General features: G+C 40.5%; 1 protein-coding gene across 2 annotated transcripts; it reads left to right on the top strand.

The window, feature by feature from the left end:
* The first annotated feature begins 460 nt into the window (after positions 1-460).
* LOC149323715 (isochorismatase domain-containing protein 1-like) lies at positions 461-16,665 on the top strand. Of its 2 annotated transcripts, XM_089491297.1 has the most exons (6): positions 461-1,293; positions 6,742-6,861; positions 6,977-7,180; positions 7,409-7,525; positions 8,018-8,147; positions 15,007-15,127. In XM_089491297.1, the coding sequence occupies exons 1-6, from the start codon at positions 853-855 to the stop codon at positions 15,039-15,041; spliced, it is 1,047 nt and encodes a 348-aa protein (XP_089347423.1). In that variant the 5' UTR covers positions 461-852; the 3' UTR covers positions 15,042-15,127. The 2 variants fall into 2 exon arrangements, with proteins under 2 accessions (XP_089347423.1, XP_089347431.1); XM_089491305.1 differs by lacking the exon at positions 8,018-8,147 and having other exon boundaries at positions 465-1,293; positions 15,007-16,665.
* Positions 16,666-17,699: the final 1,034 nt, after the last annotated feature.

The raw sequence follows: 17,699 nt of genomic DNA, 5'->3' as shown, positions 1-17,699 counted from the left end.
ATTTAACCTTCTCTCTCAGCAAACTCTGGTGTGACAACAAACTACAATTCCCAGGATTTCATAGCACTGGGCCACGGCAGTTAAAACGGTATGAAACTGGATTGTTTCTGGAGTGAAGATGCAGCCTGAGTTGGGTCCACTGCTTTAACTGCCCTGGCTCAGTGCTAGGGAACCCTGGGAAGTGTAGTTTTGTGAGACATTGAGCCTTCTCTATCAGAAAGAGCCCTGGTGCCACAACAAACTACAATTCCCAGAATTCCCTAGCACTGAGCCAGGAGAGTTGGCTGAGCTTTTCCTGAGGGCGGGGGGGGGCGACCACTCTCCTCTCTCTGATTGGCTGTTAGTTTGACTCCAAACAGGATTGGTTGCTCTGTAGCCTGGCTCTCAGAGGGAGTGGGGGGGGGGGGCTGAGAGACTAGAGAGCTTTTCCTGAGGGCGGGGGCGGCGACCACTCTCCAGTCCTCTCTCTGATTGGCTGAAAACTGTGAGTGTGTAACAAGCCCGAAGGATTGGTTGCTCTGTAGCCTGGCTCTCTCTTAAGAGTCAGGGCTGGAGCTGAAACGGGCAGAAGTCACCAAATCTGCCCCAAAATAGAGCCAGGCACCAAAATCACACCAAAAGCTCTTTAAGAAACCCCCATTTTCGTGTGAAACCCACCAAACTGGCCCCCCTGAGAGGCGCCCAGAGACGGAGGGAGCCTCCTCCTGCTCCTGCTCCTCGCCTCGTAGGCCCCGCCAGAGCTGGGGTTTGCGTGGGCCGAGCGGCGGCTGAGGGCGCCAGGAAGGCGGGGAGGGAGCCGGGGAGGACCCTCAGCCCTGAAGGAGGGCAGGCAAGGCAGGGAGGGCTGGCCCCATGGTGAGGCGGAGGAGCAGGAGCCGGGATTGGGGGCCGCCCCTCTGCAACAGCGGCAGCGGCGGCGGCAGGAGGAGGAGCTGCTTCGGAGAAGTCGAGCAACGGCTGCTGATGCCCCTCAACATGGCGGCGGCGGCGGCGGCGGCAGCAGGGGAGACGGAAGCCCCCTCCGGCGGCGGCGCCGCTTCCTCCTCCTCCTCTTCTTCGGTGCCGGTGCTGTTCTGCTTCTCGGTCTTCGCGCGTCCCTCCTCGGTGCCCCGCGGCTCGGGCTACGAGGCGCTGATCCAGAAGTTCCTCAGCCTCTACGGGGACCAGCTCGACATGCACCGCAAGTTCGTGGTCCAGCTCTTCTCCGAGGAGTGGAGCCAGTACGTCGACCTCCCCAAGGGCTTCCTGGTCGCCGAGCGATGCAAGGTCCGCCTCGTCCCGCTCCAGATACAGGTCGGTCGCCACGCCCCCGCAGTTAACCCGGTTTCAGCCCGCTTTAAGCGCCCCGGCGCCAGGGCACTCAAAGCGGAGTCGCACCGGATTAACTCTCCAGGGGGGCTGCTGAGATAGATGACACAACAGATAGGTAAGGCTCGGCACAAAATGGGAGCTCATGTATTAAAGGCATGCTCAAAATGGAGGACTTGCTTGGGATTCCTGCAAAAAAGGAGGACACCAGGGAGGAGGCAAAGCCCAGAATCCATGCTTCTTCTTAGCCCTGCTCCAAATGGAGGACTTTTTGGGGATTTCTGCTCAAGAGGAGGTTGAAATGGAGGACAGGTCCTGGAAAAAAGGAGGACGTCTGGTCACTCCAGGACAGTGGTTCTCAACCTCTGGCCCTCCAGATGTTTTTGACTTCATCTCCCAGATTCCCTCATCATTGACTATGCTGGCAAAGGCTTCTGGGTCCAAAACAGATGGAGGATCAAAGGTTGAGAACCTCTGCCTAAGCCCAGAATCCATGCTTCTTCTTAGCCCTGCTCAAAATGGAGGACATTTTGAGATTCCTGCTGGACAGAAGGTTGAAATGGAGGACGTGTCCTGGGGGGAAAAAGGAGGACATTTGGTCATCCCCTCCCAGTCAGGCAACCCTTCCTCCCCTCCCTTGGTGGGTTCCCTGCTTGCCCCAGGCCCTGGCAGAGGAGGAAAAGGGCCTGCCAGGCATGGCAGTGGCTGCTTGCCCACCTCTGGATGCGGTCAACCCACACTCCTTCCACCCCACGAAGCACAGAGTGACCAGGCACCCTCCTTCTCCAGGACGTGTTCCTACATTTCAGCCTTCTGTCCAGGAGCAATTGCAAAAAGCCCTCCATTCTGAGCAGACTAAGAAGCACAAAGTCATATTGATATCAGTGTTTCGAGCTTTTATTTGGCCATGTCCTCCCTTGGGGTCAGGACCCCTGGCCACCCTGTTCCTGTATTGTAAACTCTTCTAAAAGATCTCTCTCTGAGCTTCACTGGGGCAAGGCCTTCTCATTTAATCCCAGGAGGAAATGTCTTTTATTTAAAATCCCTCCTGGTAAGAGAGTGGTTGTTCTGCTTATCCAGACTCTATATTCTTCCGAAAGGTGTCGTGAAGGGTGGATTATTCCCACTCCTTCCACAGAGCTGTCCTGTGCATGTCTGCTTAAATCTAAGCTCCACTGAGAAAAGCGAGGGTCAGTCCTAGGTAAGTGCGTATAAGCTTTTCAGTCTCAAAATACATTTACGTAGGCATCGTTCTTGGTCCAAAAGGCCACAAACGGTAAGAAAATAAAGTCATCGCAGTTCAGCAAATGACATATGAAGAAATACATTTAAAACAAGATGAGCATGTGTGATCCTTTTTATACTTTGTTGTTCTTGTTGTGTGCATTCAGGTCATTTGCTACTTACGGTGACCCTATCATGGGATTTTCTTGGCAAGACTTGTTCAGAGGGGTTTGCCTTTGCCTTCCTCTGAGGCTGAGAGAGTGACTTGCCCAAGATCCCGAAGTGCGTTTCCATGGCTGACTGCAGATTTCAACACTGGTCTCAAAAGTCAGAGTCTGATGTTCAAAACACTGCACCATGCTTGGCTTGCTCTAAATGCATTCTTTACTACACCTCTAGAAAGCAAATGTATAAAAGCAAGAAACTTCAGTGCAGGATGATTAGTTTTTTGGTATGTGACCTCAAGTCAGCTCCAATGTATGGCACCCTATTCAGGGGTTTTCTTGCTGGGATGTGTTCAGAGGAGGGTTGCCATTGCCTTCCTCTAATGCTGAGAGTGGGTGACAACCCAAAGTCACCCAGTAGGTTTTCATAGCTGAGCAGCGATTTAAACCCTGGTCTCCTGGAGTGCTTCTTCAACACTCAAGCCATTACATCACACTGGCTCTAGCATAAGTGATTAGTGTGACCATTATAGCTACTAGTGTCTATTTCTCCGTAAATTCAAGTTTTGCAATATGCTAAGAATCCAATTGTATCCAGAGTTAGGCATACCTTTATAAATTGGTTGTAGATTCACTGTATATCCATGGAACCTTCCAGTAAATATATTCAGAATAGGTTTCTCTTTTCTCAGATACCGTGTCTTCTCATTCTGTGCAAGGATTAAATGCACTGACTTGAATATTGTTGTGTATCAAAATACATTTGTATTGGACAGCACATGTGGATGTAAGAGACTGCTGCTTTCAAATGCTGCTTTCTTGACAACAAACTCAGTGCAAAAATATTGTGTTAAAGGTTAGCAAATCTGCATGAGTAAGCTTCTTCTTAGACTTTGATCTGTCAAACAACATTGTGCCTGCTTACTATGGGCATGGAATGGCTGCAGAATTGTTGTTCACATGGTGGAGAAAAATATAATCAGGTCTTTTGATTTCTTCCAGTCTGCCACATCCCATGCTGTTCTGAAGGGTCTCTAAGGGAACAAGGGACATCCATCTTTTGTGAGTGCAGCCCTGATTGTGGTTGGGATTTCAGGCTGTATTTAGGACCATAGAGAGTTGTCTTATATTGAGTCAGAACCTTGGTCCATCTTACTAAATATTGTCTTTACCAACTGGCAGATTCTCCAGGGTTTCAAATAGAGGTCTGTCTTGGTCTTTCCAGGAGGTACCTTCTGCATGTAGAGTATGTGATTTGCCTCAGAGCTGTAGCCCTTCTTTTTGTGGCAGCTTGTAGCTGTAGATACCATGTTACGTTCTACACACAAAAAAACCATCATTAAAACATGCTTTTTTGTAATTAAGCTTGAATTCAGACATCAGTTGAAAAGTGGGAGTTTCAGAATTGTACTGATGCCAGGGTTTGTGTGTGTGTGTGTATGTGCACACACCTTCAAGTTGCCTGTTGATGTATTTATTAGTAACTAACTATAAATATATATTTTTGAAAGGATGTCTTACTGATTTTAGTTTTAAGTGCTTTGAAATGTAGTATAGCACATACATATTTGACATTGCTGGAAACATTTATTTGCAACCTCAGTATTTATTTATATTTTGACGTCACATATTTATATTTCGTTTCCAGTTAAAGTGATGTACAGAAACCCAAATAGTTAAAAGTCAACCCATCCAATTACTTTGCCCTTCTGTTGATTTTTTTCCTGTCCCAAGTAATCACTTAAAACTTCTGTTCAGTAATAACCAATTGAATGAAGTAAACATTTTTATCCCTAATATTTAGCTTTTAATTTCCTGTGCCAAGTAATCAGTTAAAACTTTTAGTTGACTAATGGCCAAATGAATGAGGTAAAACCTTTGGAATAATGATTTACCTTTGGGTACCTGTTTCCCTTAATAGCCAGATGTTCAGGTTCAAATAAGTATTTAGTAGTGGATTCATTTTGATAAATCTGAAAACTAGATATATGTAATACATGTAACTTAGTGTTATTTTATGCATTTTATTGATGATGAATAAAAAGTGATTTGATTGGATCCTGCTCAGTCTGGGAAATAACCGTTAAGTCAATAGCAAGTATTTGTTTAACTACAGAAAAGATCCATGGACATGTTAGAGTGGTCAATCAGATGTATAGTTCTCAAGACACGGTGGCCACAGTATACTGTTAGAGACAACTTTGATTTTGCATACCACCTAAAATGTAAAAATAAGGCTGATGTGAAACAATCAAATGAACTGTAGCTAAAATATTTCATTTTCTCAATGTAAAACATCAACAGAATAACCTGTTTTTGTTTTTATCATAAATCAAACTCAACTGTATGCTCCCTTGCAAATTCCAACTGTAGTCATTTGAATTTACATTCAGATAAGTGTGTAGTCCTGCAGTCATATACCATGGTTCTGTGAATGTTTATTCAGAAGTGAGTCTCATTGATCTCAGTGGCTCTTGTTCTCTAATAATTTTGTGCCCACACATGCACATATACATGAGGATAGATCTGGTTGGAATTAATAGTTATTTCTAAGTAAAGAGAGTCAGCCTGATGTAGTGGTTTGAGCATGGGACAACTACTCTGGAGACCAGGGTTCAAATCCCCACTCAGCCATGGAAACCTACTGCCAAGAAAATTCCGTGATAGGATCTCTTTAAGGATGCCATTAGTTGGAAATGATTTGCAAGCACAAAATAACAACAATTTCCAGGTAAAGTTAGTTACAGTTGCCAAGTTATTTAACAATCATAATGATTAACTGACATAAATATCCCTTTGATAAACTACATTTACAGAAGCCACGAGAAATTACTTTTGCATTATTCCAAAGAGAGATTATTTGCAGTGTGATTAAGAAATGAAATAATATCTTGGAGCATGCAATGAGACCTAGACACCTATGCATATAGACAAATCACTTTCATATGTGTATGGTGTGTATGTGTTTGCAGTGCAGTCTAGCATCAGACCCTTGTGTTTTATGGGATACTTTCTTGGAAGGTCCCTGAAACTTCTGGGGTCTTTTAAACTGAGAACAAGGATCTGCTGGTGAAAGAGGGAAAGCTGAAATGTTATTATATTAAAGCAGATAAACCAAACAGTAAAATCTGAAAAAGAACAACAGATTACTAAATGGATTACTAAATTTGAAGAAGGTAATCTTTCAGTTCTAAGCTACTTAGTTTCCTTGTAATCTGCTGAAAGCATTGTTTTCATGATCTGATTTTCATGCAGTGGCCCATCTTTATTTACATACAAAAGCATCTTCTCTAACTATATTGAACTAGTGTATCTACAAATCGTTTTTGGTTTAATGACTAGTGATGCATAGCAGGGAAAAATTCTAAGATACATTGTAATCACAAATACAGGATTATCATACAATTTATAAAGAGCCTACTGTGAGGCCATTTAGAGTATTGCCTCTTTTCTTCAACCTAAAATTGGACAGAAAGATCATTCTTGTTTTCTTACCTTCAGTGTTTTCCACCATTATTTTTGAATTTGGGCTTTTAAATTGCCAAGTACAACAATTTCAGTGTGATTTGCCATACAGTATAAGAGTTTGTGGGGTCTGATGTTGATGTGTTTGTAAATCTGTGTATGTACCTGTTGCCTTTTATGTACAGTTAGACCTTGAAATGCACTTAGATTGCATATGTGGCTTGAAACACTGGGAAACTGTGTTCAGGGGCTGTTCTTTAAGATAATGGCTAGGATCCAAAGAACTACGTAACCAGTTCTGCACACTTGAAAGGGCTCTAGCTTTCTCTTTCTGAAACAGCAGTTCTTTCTGCAACAGCTTGTTCTTGAAACAGGATTTTGTGAATTGGTGATACGAAATGGGGACATGCAGTTCAAAGAAAAAGTCAGATGTCTTACTGGAAACATACAGTCCCTGTGTGGACACATATAGACCCTTGGTCTCACCTGAAGTGGGTACTGAGATCCAACTCATTGTAAAACATTTTATTTTAATTATGATTAGACAGACTTTTGATATTACATTTTTTCTCTTTTTCAGATAACTACATTGGGCAATCTTACACCATCAAGCACTGTGTTCTTCTGTTGTGATATGCAAGAGAGATTTAGACCTGCTATCAAGTATTTTGGAGATATAATCAGCGTAGGTCAACGATTGGTAGGTTTATTTGTTGTTGTTTTTTAACACAGTACCTCCTGCCTACTTTGCAATGTTAACTTTTGATTGTTGAGATGTGCAGTTTCATTACTGTGTGGATTCTTTCTCGTTGCAGCTTCAAGGAGCAAGGATTTTAGGAATCCCAGTCATAGTAACAGAGCAGTATCCCAAAGGTCTTGGAAGCACAGTGCAAGAAATTGACTTAACTGGGGCCAAACTTGTCTTACCCAAGACAAAGTTTTCTATGGTATTACCTGAAGTCGAGGCTGCACTAGCAGAGATTCCTGGAGTCCGCAGTGTTGTTTTATTTGGAGTAGAAGTAGGTTCTTCATTTATCTCATATTTAACCCTTCATATATTAGTTTAGAAAAAATGAATAAAATGTTAACTGTTGCTTTTAAAAATTACTTGTTTAAATACTGAAATTTTTGAAATACCCTTTTTTTGGCCAGCCATTTGGAAAATAATTTTTTTTATATATTTTTTTTCCTGTAGTCTTACATATTCTGTTTATGTGATCTTTTTTAAATTTCTGTTTTTCTTCAAGACCCACGTCTGCATCCAACAGACAGCACTAGAATTGATAGGTAGAGGTCTGGAAGTTCACATTGTGGCTGATGCAACCTCTTCAAGAAGCATGATGGACAGAATGTTTGCCCTTGAGGTAATTTCTTTTTAGATGGATGTACATAAGAAATCAGCTTGGTAGTTTTTAGACAATAGTAGACATTTATAACTGCCGAATTTCTGTTATCTTCCAGAATTTATACTGCACATAACAAATAACTAATCATCTTGAGGGGTTTAGATTAATTATATTAAAAACATATATACCATCTTTTTACCATATTTAGGATCCATTGGTGTGGTTCCACACTCCCCCCCCCCCCCCACTTTCTTTTGGATAACTGCTTCTATGGACTACAGCTAAAAGTAGAAGACATTGGATTTAAAAATGAATGCATTTGATTAATTGGAGAATATTGTTCATTTGAACATTAAGGAAATGTTAGACAGATTTTATGTTACAGCTGATTATCTAGAACGTCTTTGGAGTATTCAGTTATATAATCTTTGTGTATAATTACTATATAACTGTCATGTTTTGATAGATTAGTATCAAACTGGCAAGCTTTCCATTTTCCCCTTGCATTAGGTTAGGGCATGCAAGTCACCAGAATTCTGTTTGCAGGATCAAAATACAACTAGAAGTACAATGTCAGCATCTGCGACATTGTCACCCGAACAAATGCAAATAGTTTCTCCAGATTCAAACCACTTGTCAGGTACAGTTGCTTTTTGCCATTGGGGCACCTATTCATTCATTCATTCATTCATTCATTAGTACCAGTCAGTGTAATGTATTGAGACTTTTGATGTTTCAAGAATGTCTTTGATGAACCTTGATACAGTGAAGCACAAACAGTGTGTTGCAGTTTGCAGGTTCGTCCCATTTGGGGAAAGTCAAAATTTCTTCAGTTTGTCAGAAAATTGAATTCTTATCAGGAAGTTAAACCTTAACCAAAATTTTGGCCCTGACCCTAACCCTTAACACACTGGCGTTCTTATTGGTATCAGAAATACCCAACAGCTCACTCACAGCACATAAATACATATATACATACATATTCAAAGCTTGGTGCTTGATTGAGGTTTAAGGTTAAAATAAAGTTAGTACTTAATGAAAAGAGTTATATTTGATTAAATGGAAGCTTAGTGTAATCTGTTCCTTAAAGCTCTTGACGTACAAGGAGTAGAAGAATGATAATAGGTTCAGATGGAAGCCAAAGTAGTGATACACCCCAAGAGAATGTTGCAATGAAATATATCTTGTCCTCATGATCCTGCTAATTGTGTAGGACTTCATGAATGTATTTAGCATAGAAAAAATTGTTTCCAGCTTTATATAAACGAATCATTTAATTGGCTCTTTAGTTTGTTTGTTTGTTTATTTATTTTTTAAAGTCTGATATACTGGTGCTCTCCTTCTCCTTCCCCCTCCTATCTCCAGGGTACGTGTCAGTTTTCATAAAAACACTAACAATAAGGCAATATAAAATTAAATGCATTATCAATGTGGACAGGACCACAAAAACGAAAAAGGAAAAGAGTGAATTAAACCTCTTGCCTCTCTATTGACTTCTGGAAATTATTTGCAAGGCATAGCGGTTGGTGTGTACAATACACGCCTATTTTCCCTGTATTTTTATTACTATGTATCATGAGCTGGACTAGGTCATTCCAACAACAGTGAAGTGCTGTTGAAACCCAGGTCAGATAAAATGGTTTACCGTCTTCCTCAATATAGCTCATTCAAAAGCCTCTTCCTTCTGCCAGCCTTTCCATTAATGTGGAAGAGTATTAGCTGATTTTTCTGTCAAGGTGGCTGGTTAAAACTCAGTTTAATAATAAAAAAACAATCAACTGTTTAGAAGCAGTTCAGAATTTCATAAGATAAAATGTAAAATCCAGTGCATGGGATTTGGCTACAAAAAGTTGTCATTGTATGGCCAGGGCCCAGTCGTGTGATACAGATAGAAGTAATTCCATCAGTGGAAACAGGAAGTAATTCCTCCCTTCTTGCCCGTATCTGGTGAACTTTCTGTAACAGGTTTTTGGGTAGTTTGGAGGGCTGCTGAAGGGACGAAAAGAAGCATAAATTCCTGTTTTGCTAGCAGAAGTATGCTAGGGCAATGTGTTTTGTTTTTGTCTCTTATGTGGATGCAGAGCCTGATGTTAAAGATAACACTGCATCCATTACTCAGGTGTCTGCTATTTGCATCTATTTAATATCATGATTTCTATTCCAAATTCCATTGCAGTGGGTTTTTGTTTGTTTGTTTGTTTTATATTCAAAACCTCAAAACACACCAGAAGTGATATTTTCTCCATGTAGGCTTTCCTAGGAGAGCGATAGCAAACGTTTACACTTTATATACAGCCCACCTTCATCTGGGGAGAACTGTAGCCCAGTACTTCTGTACCTTGATTGTGGAGAGGAATTTAGCCCACTTAAGTTATTATATTGTTACGTACATTTTCAAAGGCTTTATCAGCTCAGTATACAGTTCTGGAAGCCATCAAGTTAGAACATCAAACTTATTAGTTTCATCTTCTGAGAAATCAGGCTTTGTGGCTTTTTAAAAGGGAGATGACTTCTATGGGCATCATTCTATACTTTCTGTATCAAGAATGACATTAAATTTCATTGGTATATAGGGAATGAATCTCTTAAGCCTAGAAATTGCACATTAGGGGGTGGGAAATTAAATGCTAAAAATTTCGGACTCTTCTTATCTGTCATGCTGGTTAAAAAGGGATGAGCAAGCAGCTAAGGTTCTAAAAGGAAATACCTGACATCCTTTTAGGTTTTTTAGAAACTGATTCTATTACAAAAACTAATCAGTTTTGCTTACACTAATCTACCTTTCAGATTGGAAAATTAATTTTCCAGCATATAAGACGACTTTTTACCCCTGTCTTATACGCTGGGTTGTGACCACAGAGGCAGGCGAATGGTCTAGCCATCTCTCTGTCTCTGGGGTCCTTGCGGGTTCCTGTCCCAGCAGGCACTGCGGCCGGGCTCTCCCCCACCACCATTGCTGGAAAAGGCGGCTGAGAAGCGGCTCCAGAGCTGGTCAGGCCGAGGGAAAGAGCCGGTCCCTTATGGCTCGCTGCCGTGGATACTCTGCTCCTCCAGCGGCTTCCACGGCGTGCCAGAAGTCCGGCACGCCATGGAAGCTGCTGGAGCTGCGGAAGCCACTGGAGGAGCGGGGTATCCCGGGCAGCGGTGGCAAGGCATAAGGGGCTGGCTCTTTCCCTTGGCCCGACCGGCTCTGGAGCCGCTTCTCCGCTGCCTTTTCCAGCAATGGTGGCGGGAGAGAGCCTGGCCGCGGTACCCACCTTCCAGGCCTCCATAGAGGCCCCCTCAAGCCGGCGCGTGTGGGCGCCAGAACCCCTTAATTCCGCCTATAGGAGGCCAGGGACACTGCCTGCATGCGACTTGGGGGCCGTCTTATACACCCAGTCGCCTTATATGCCGGAAAATACAGTATTATTCAATAATGGAGATAATAAGTCTTTTTATAAATAACAAAGTATGTTCTATTATGTTCCACTCTTGTTTCTTTGTTCAGTTTACTATGACTTTTTGTGATGCGTTTTGCTTAGATGTTCACTCTAAGTGATCTTTCTGTATGTTACAGAATATATGTAACATATATTCTGCCTATCCAATAACATTCAGACAATGTTACCTTTATGGGGCCAACCAAAATGCATAATTACATGTTTAGATGGCTGTGCGCCCCCTTACCTGCTACTGTTGCCATCAGTTTTCTTGCAGGCCTGAGTGAGGTACCAGTTTCCTACGTTACAGATGGTGGGGGGAGCCTGCAAGGAAAATGATGCAGCAGTGATAGGCATGGCATTAGGGGGAGAGACAGGCAGGATCTGTGGGCAGACTATGACTGGGTTGGCCCGTTGTATCCTGCCTGTGCGTTTACATCTTCAGTCTACAAAACCATATGCTATACAAACTTCTTTCTCTCAGTTCGACTAAAAATGTTATAGTATCCCTTTGTATACATTTTATTTTTGTTTGCGATGCAGAGAGAGATTTTCATATGTAATGGCACAATATGTCCCCTCTGATCTGTTTTGTAAAACAGCCTGCCCTGCCCTCCTCTTTGAATTATGATTGTAAGTGGCAAATGTCATGTTCTTATTGGGGATTATCTGTTACAGCCTTAGAAGGCAGCTATATTCAGAATAGGTAATTTGCAGCCAGAATCCTGTTTCTAGGACAGTGCTATCTGGGCTGTCCGTTCTTAATGTTTGATTTTACAGATTTTTTCACAGTGTTATTGTCACACTTTTGAGATAGAATTATTTGATATATTTCATTTTTGCTTCTACTTCACCCAAAAGGCAGATATTTTAATGTTTAAATGTACATTCTTCATAATAGCATGCCTCGTTCTTGCATAGACATTGCAACAGGAGTATCAAGGTGCCATGTAGCACTTTGGAGAATTCCTCAGCCAGTACTGTACTATGTAGACTGTACCATAGCCTTGATGATTTGATACATTGATAACACTGTGTCAATGCTTTTTTTGTATCCAGATAAAGGCACTTGATCTGTTATTTAATTCAGAGTTTCTAATGGGAACTCTGTTGGTAATGGACTGGTTACTCAGTGGGCTGGATGAGGGGCAAAGCACTTACATTAAAATGGTGTAAATGAGAGGCACAGTGACCAAGTGGTTCTCAGGTTTAGGAAATAGGCTATTCTGGATGGGGTGGCATTCTCAGTTAAAGAACAGATAGGCTGTTTGAAGTTACTTCTTGATCCAGGATTTCCATTTTAAGGCCTAGGTGGGCTTGGTTTCCCAGACATCCTTTTATCATCAGCAGAACCATTTCTGTCCACAGTGCTTTATGCTTCCTTAACCTCCAGGCTGGTTTACTGTAATATATTATGGATGGAGATGCCATTGAACTGGCTGCTATTAACATCTGACTTTAATATAATATAAAGTGTTGGCTTTTATCTGTAGAGAAGTGCTTCTCAGTCTTCAGTTCTTGGTTTGTTTGTTTTTTAAATATATATGTATAGCCTCTAGAAGCCGTAGCTAGCAGGGCTAATTGGCAAGAATTGTGGAAGTCCAAAACATCTGCAGGGCTATTGATTGAGAAAAGCTGCTTTAAAGCCTTAAATAGCTTGGGACACAAATGCCTCAAGGAGTACCCCTTTCAGTACCAGCCTGCCCTTGTCATCAGATTTTCTGTAGAGGTCCATCTTCACAGTATGCCCTTTAACAGAGGTGTGTAATTATCCACAAAACAGAGGACATTTTCTGTAGTAGCGTGTTGACTATGCAATGCTGTCCGCAAAGAGACTTAACAAGTGCTAATATTACAGCATTTCTGGCACCACACTGAAACCTTGGTATATGCCAAAGCATTTTAAAGGAAATTGTGTTTTGTCTGATTTTATATTTCATTTTGTTTTAATTATTTTGTTGTTGTGTGCTTTCAAGACATTTCTGACTTATGGTGACCCTATCATGTGGTTTTCTGGGGATGAGAGTGTATGACACTTCCAGAGTCACCCAGTGTTTTTCCCAGGGGACAGGGAAATGGTACATTGGCCTGTTACAGACTGCCAAAATAAAGCTGCTTCGGGTCTCTTTGGAGGTATGCTGTTTAAATGATGCATGCGTCCGAAGAATCCGGAAGCTGCACCAAAGCTGCACTCCAGTGCTTAGGAATGGAGTGTGGCTTTGGCGCGACCTCCGGACTCTTAGGACCCATGCATCATTTAAATAGCATACCTCCAAAGAGACCCGAAGCAGCTTTATTTTGGCAGTCTGTAACAGGCCATTGTATTCCCTGGGGTTTGATTCCAGGACCTCAGTGTAGGTACAAAAATCCTTGGATACTTAACTCCCCAAATGGCAAAATCAAAGTTTGCTTTTTGAATTTACTTATATATTTAGAATATTTTCAAGCCATGGATTTGTGGATGCAGAATACATGGATGCAGAGGGCTGACTGCATTGTATGTATCAGTTCATGTGAACAGTTCTTATTTATACTTGTTTATACAACTCAGCAGTCTTTTTGGTGAGGTCTGGTTGATAAACATTTCTAACAAATAAATATAGGCATACCAAATTTGCAGCTTTTTGTCAGTCACTCCCAATACAACTTATGGAACTTGTAGGAGCCCTACCCAACTTTCCCATTCACCCAATTGAAAGCAAGCGAAAATCCACTTCTGATGTTGCTATTAGCAATACAACCGTAATCCTGCTTCTGAGAGTGGTGTTTCTCTAGCTCTTCTAGAAAAACAGCAGTCTTGATGAGGATCTCTGTGGGAAGGAATGAACCTACAATCCCTCTGAACTAGTGTTGTGCCCTATGTAACCCTATGAAGGTTGTACTCATGACCAAAAGAGATGAATACCTTTCCTTTAATGTTATAGATATAATACTATGAATTCTTTTTAAAAGTTACAACCTTTGCTTAAAATGTCTTCACTAAGATTATTAGAAATGGTATGTGGAGAAATTATTAGAAATGGGGATTCATTTTACTGCTTTTAGTATTTATTTCTTTGACTTCTATCCTACCATTCTACCAGGCCTGGGACATGAGGCAGCTGAAAACAAGACTGAAAAAAAAAGCCCAGATAAAACCAAACAAAGGTTATGTTAAGCCATAACTGAACAAACTATAATTTCAAAACTCTTCTTGTTGTTGTTGTTTTTTTAAAAAGCCCACTAAATCTATTAAAAGATGCTTTCTTAGCAGCTTTTGAGTTGCTGAAATGTTGCCTGAATAAAAAGCTCTTTGTCTGCTAGCAGGGATAGTTGAAACTTCCATGGCATTGGAGTGTTAAATCCACTCTGTGGTCCCCCTCCCCTTCCAGTTTTTAGGGTGGCTATCCAAAATTTCGTATGTATTTTGGAGATTCACAGCACCACTGACATAGAAGCTTCTCCTACCAGGAAAGGGATGCACATTAACTGAATTTTTCTACAAAAGTTGCTTGATAGCTAGAGAGGAATCACTAAGAATAGCCCAGTTCTGTTTCATATATTTAACGTTCTCTTCAAGGAGCGTCTATTAAATTTAATATCAGCTCCTTCCTCTCAAATGCATAAATGTTATTGTCTGAAGAACTTTGGGTGACAAGAACATTCTATATTTGAAGTGGAATAGATCGATGAGAGACTGTCCCTGAATGCAAGGTGCTGTAGGCTGCATTTCAGAAGAAGAAACTGGCAAAATCACTTCTGAGTATTTCTTGCATAAGAAGTCACATTGAGGCTCAGAGGAAAGCAAAGGCAAACACGCATTGACCAAATCTTGTCGAGCAAACTCCATGATAGGTTCAGCTTAGGGTCCAAAGCCAGAAAAAAGTATAAATTCTAAATAGCAAACTTTTATTTTCCATTTTACATAAGGGACACCATTTTGCTGTGTCATTATATTTAATGTAACTTGAGCATCCACAGATTTTGTTATCCACAAGGGCCCTGGAACCAAACCTCAGCAGATAACAAGGGCCCACTGTACTTAAATTGTTATAAACAGCACAAACTCACTTCTGGTTCTTGTCTCTGTTTTTTCAGCGTCTCGCTCGCACTGGGATTATTGTTACCACTAGTGAAGCTATATTGCTGCAGCTGATAGCTGACAAAGACCATCCCAAATTCAAAGAAATTCAGAACCTCATTAAGGCAAGTGCTCCAGAGTCGGGGCTTCTTTCCAAAGTATAAAGTGGACATTATTGGGGAGGTGGGGAATTAATGAATGACAATGTAATTCTAGGTACTCAAACACTCTCTCACTCACATACACACATACACACGTTTGCATGTGTGTGCTTGCACACACAACTCACACATGCACACCCCTTCTACAAATGATGTATTTGTGCTTGCCTTAGCAGAATTTGTCTGATTTTGCTGTCCAGGTGCCAGTGTATTCTATTAGTCCCAGATCTTTAAGGCTTTGGGTAACTACCATAGGTTTATTTTTTTGTCAAGCAAACTTTGAAAACAGAGGTGCCTGTTTGTCTGTACTGTACCCACTGATTGTAACACAGCTCCAAAAATTGCATATTTTTGTGAAACCTCTTTTGATTGTACAAATGTGGTATTGTTTTGCATTTTTGTATTATTAATACAATATTACATATATACATGTGATGCAATGTTTTATCAAGCTATAAATGGAACCATATTTCAAATAAAATTGAGTATATATATTAGTGGAGAAATACTTGCTTAATTAGACAAACATGCTAGGGAGAAAAGCAATATGTAGTTCCATTACTTTAGGTAGCTTAGTTAGCTAGGCTGATACAGTGGTACCCCGGGATACGAATTGACCGCGTTACGAAATTTCCGGGGTACGAAAAAGTTAGATTTAAAAAAACTGTTCCGGGTAACGAAAGATTTTTCGGGTTACGAAATTAATTTCGGCGCGTTTCGGCGCGAAATTCAAATCGGAAGCGCGGCTAGCGGCTTTCCAGCGGCTTTCCAGCGCCTTTTCAGGTTGCGAAATTTATTGGGTTACGAACGGCGCCGCGGAACGAATTAATTTCGTAACCCGAGGTAGCACTGTACTTGATTGTTAAAGAGTTTATTCCTGATTGCTATTCCAAAGTTCTTTGTTATAAAGTTCCAACTGGAAAGAGTGCAGATTCATATTCACTTTTAAACCATAAGCAATTCTGTCACTTTATTAATGAGAATGTATGAATTATGACATTGAAAGAGATTTAACTCATTTGTAGAAAATGTATAGGAAGATGCTCAAGTTCCTCATTGCTAAATATAAAAATAACTTTGTTTCTGTATGTGTTGGAAGATTTATTTTTAATCCCAGTATGTCTAGATTTAATGAACTCCATCTAGCTTTTGCATTAGTTCAAGCAAAGCTTTGGTTCAAAATCAGCTTCTTCAGTTTTATGCAGGATCCTTCAATAAAGAGATTGAATAGTCTTTCAGGGGAGTCTGGTGTAACCAACATACTTTAGACATACTTGCTGTAACTTGATGGAGTATTTTATAGCTACAAATTAAGTTGAGTAACAGTGTTCTTACTACATGCCAATTATTCATGTCATAAATTATTGAAATTGTTCTAATGTTTGTATCAAGAATATATGTGGGTTTGTAGGAAGGAATTTTGCAGTATGATATATAATACTAACATTTTTTTAAAAAATCAGTACATTATTGGAATGTTCTTAAACTTACTGGTCTAAAATGATCTTGAGATGTTTAAATAAATGCAAATGTTTACTCAAATTATTTTGATTTAAAAGCTTGATCTTCATTTTATATTATTGCTATGGTCTCTTAGCATAAGATTTTTTGGACTTGTCAAATCCTTCCCAAGGATGGCCTATGGAAACCTCCTTGTTTTCAGTTATTTAAAGGAAACACAAACTTGTCACATTTTAAAAGGAGGAGTATGTGACTCTAGGCAGAGAAAGGCAAAACAGTTAAGAAAATCACTGTTCTACATTGTGACCTACTTTTAATATCTTTTCTGGTATATTAATCAACTGTCAAGAAGAGTAAAGTATAAATGCACAGCTGCACCAAAAACCCTCAACCCAAACTATAACTATGTCCCAATGTATTATTTCATGCCAGAAAAATTTGTTGTTAAAAACTGATCTCCTGCTTCTCATCAGTCATGAGAATGTTATTGTTGGGATTGTGGTCTCCATACAAATTAGGATTTTTTAAATACAAACTCCAAGTTCAGAAGTGATTTGCTATTCAGTGTGAAGATTTTGATATTATAAACTTCAGGCTAAAAACAGCTATCTGTAAAAACAGGTGTATCTTAAGTTTCTCTTTCGACCATTATAACAAATGCCTCTCTTTGTTCCCACAACAATTTCAGTGACATTCCATATGATCACAATGGTTAGTGGCTCTGTGTGGAAAATCAGGCAATGTACAGGTATTACCCTGTACAAAAAACCTTATTTCTCTGCTGAAGTATCATTGCTTTGTTTTTAGTGCATCTGAATTGTTGGACATATTTGTCACATTTCAGACTGTGTTCATCAAATTTTACTTGTAGACAGTCTTCTTCAGCCTTGCACACTCCAGACATGAACAAGAACTTGTGTGATCTGTAACTAGCTCTGCGGGATGATGGGAATTGTAATCTAACACAACAGAATGCACCTGGCTGTAGAATTTGCAAAACTGTCTCTTAATTGTAATAAGGGATACACTTTTTGAGAAGGTCCTCAATTTATTTATTTATTTATTGCACTTATATCCCACCTTTCTTC

The sequence above is a fragment of the Sceloporus occidentalis genome, unplaced genomic scaffold, assembly GCF_023333645.1.
Source record: "Sceloporus occidentalis isolate IW3139 unplaced genomic scaffold, rSceOcc1.0.p SCAF_1, whole genome shotgun sequence".
Classification (NCBI taxonomy): domain Eukaryota; kingdom Metazoa; phylum Chordata; class Lepidosauria; order Squamata; family Phrynosomatidae; genus Sceloporus; species Sceloporus occidentalis.
The sequence above is the reverse complement of the archived record's forward strand: the minus strand, read 5'-3'. Positions and strand labels throughout refer to the sequence as shown.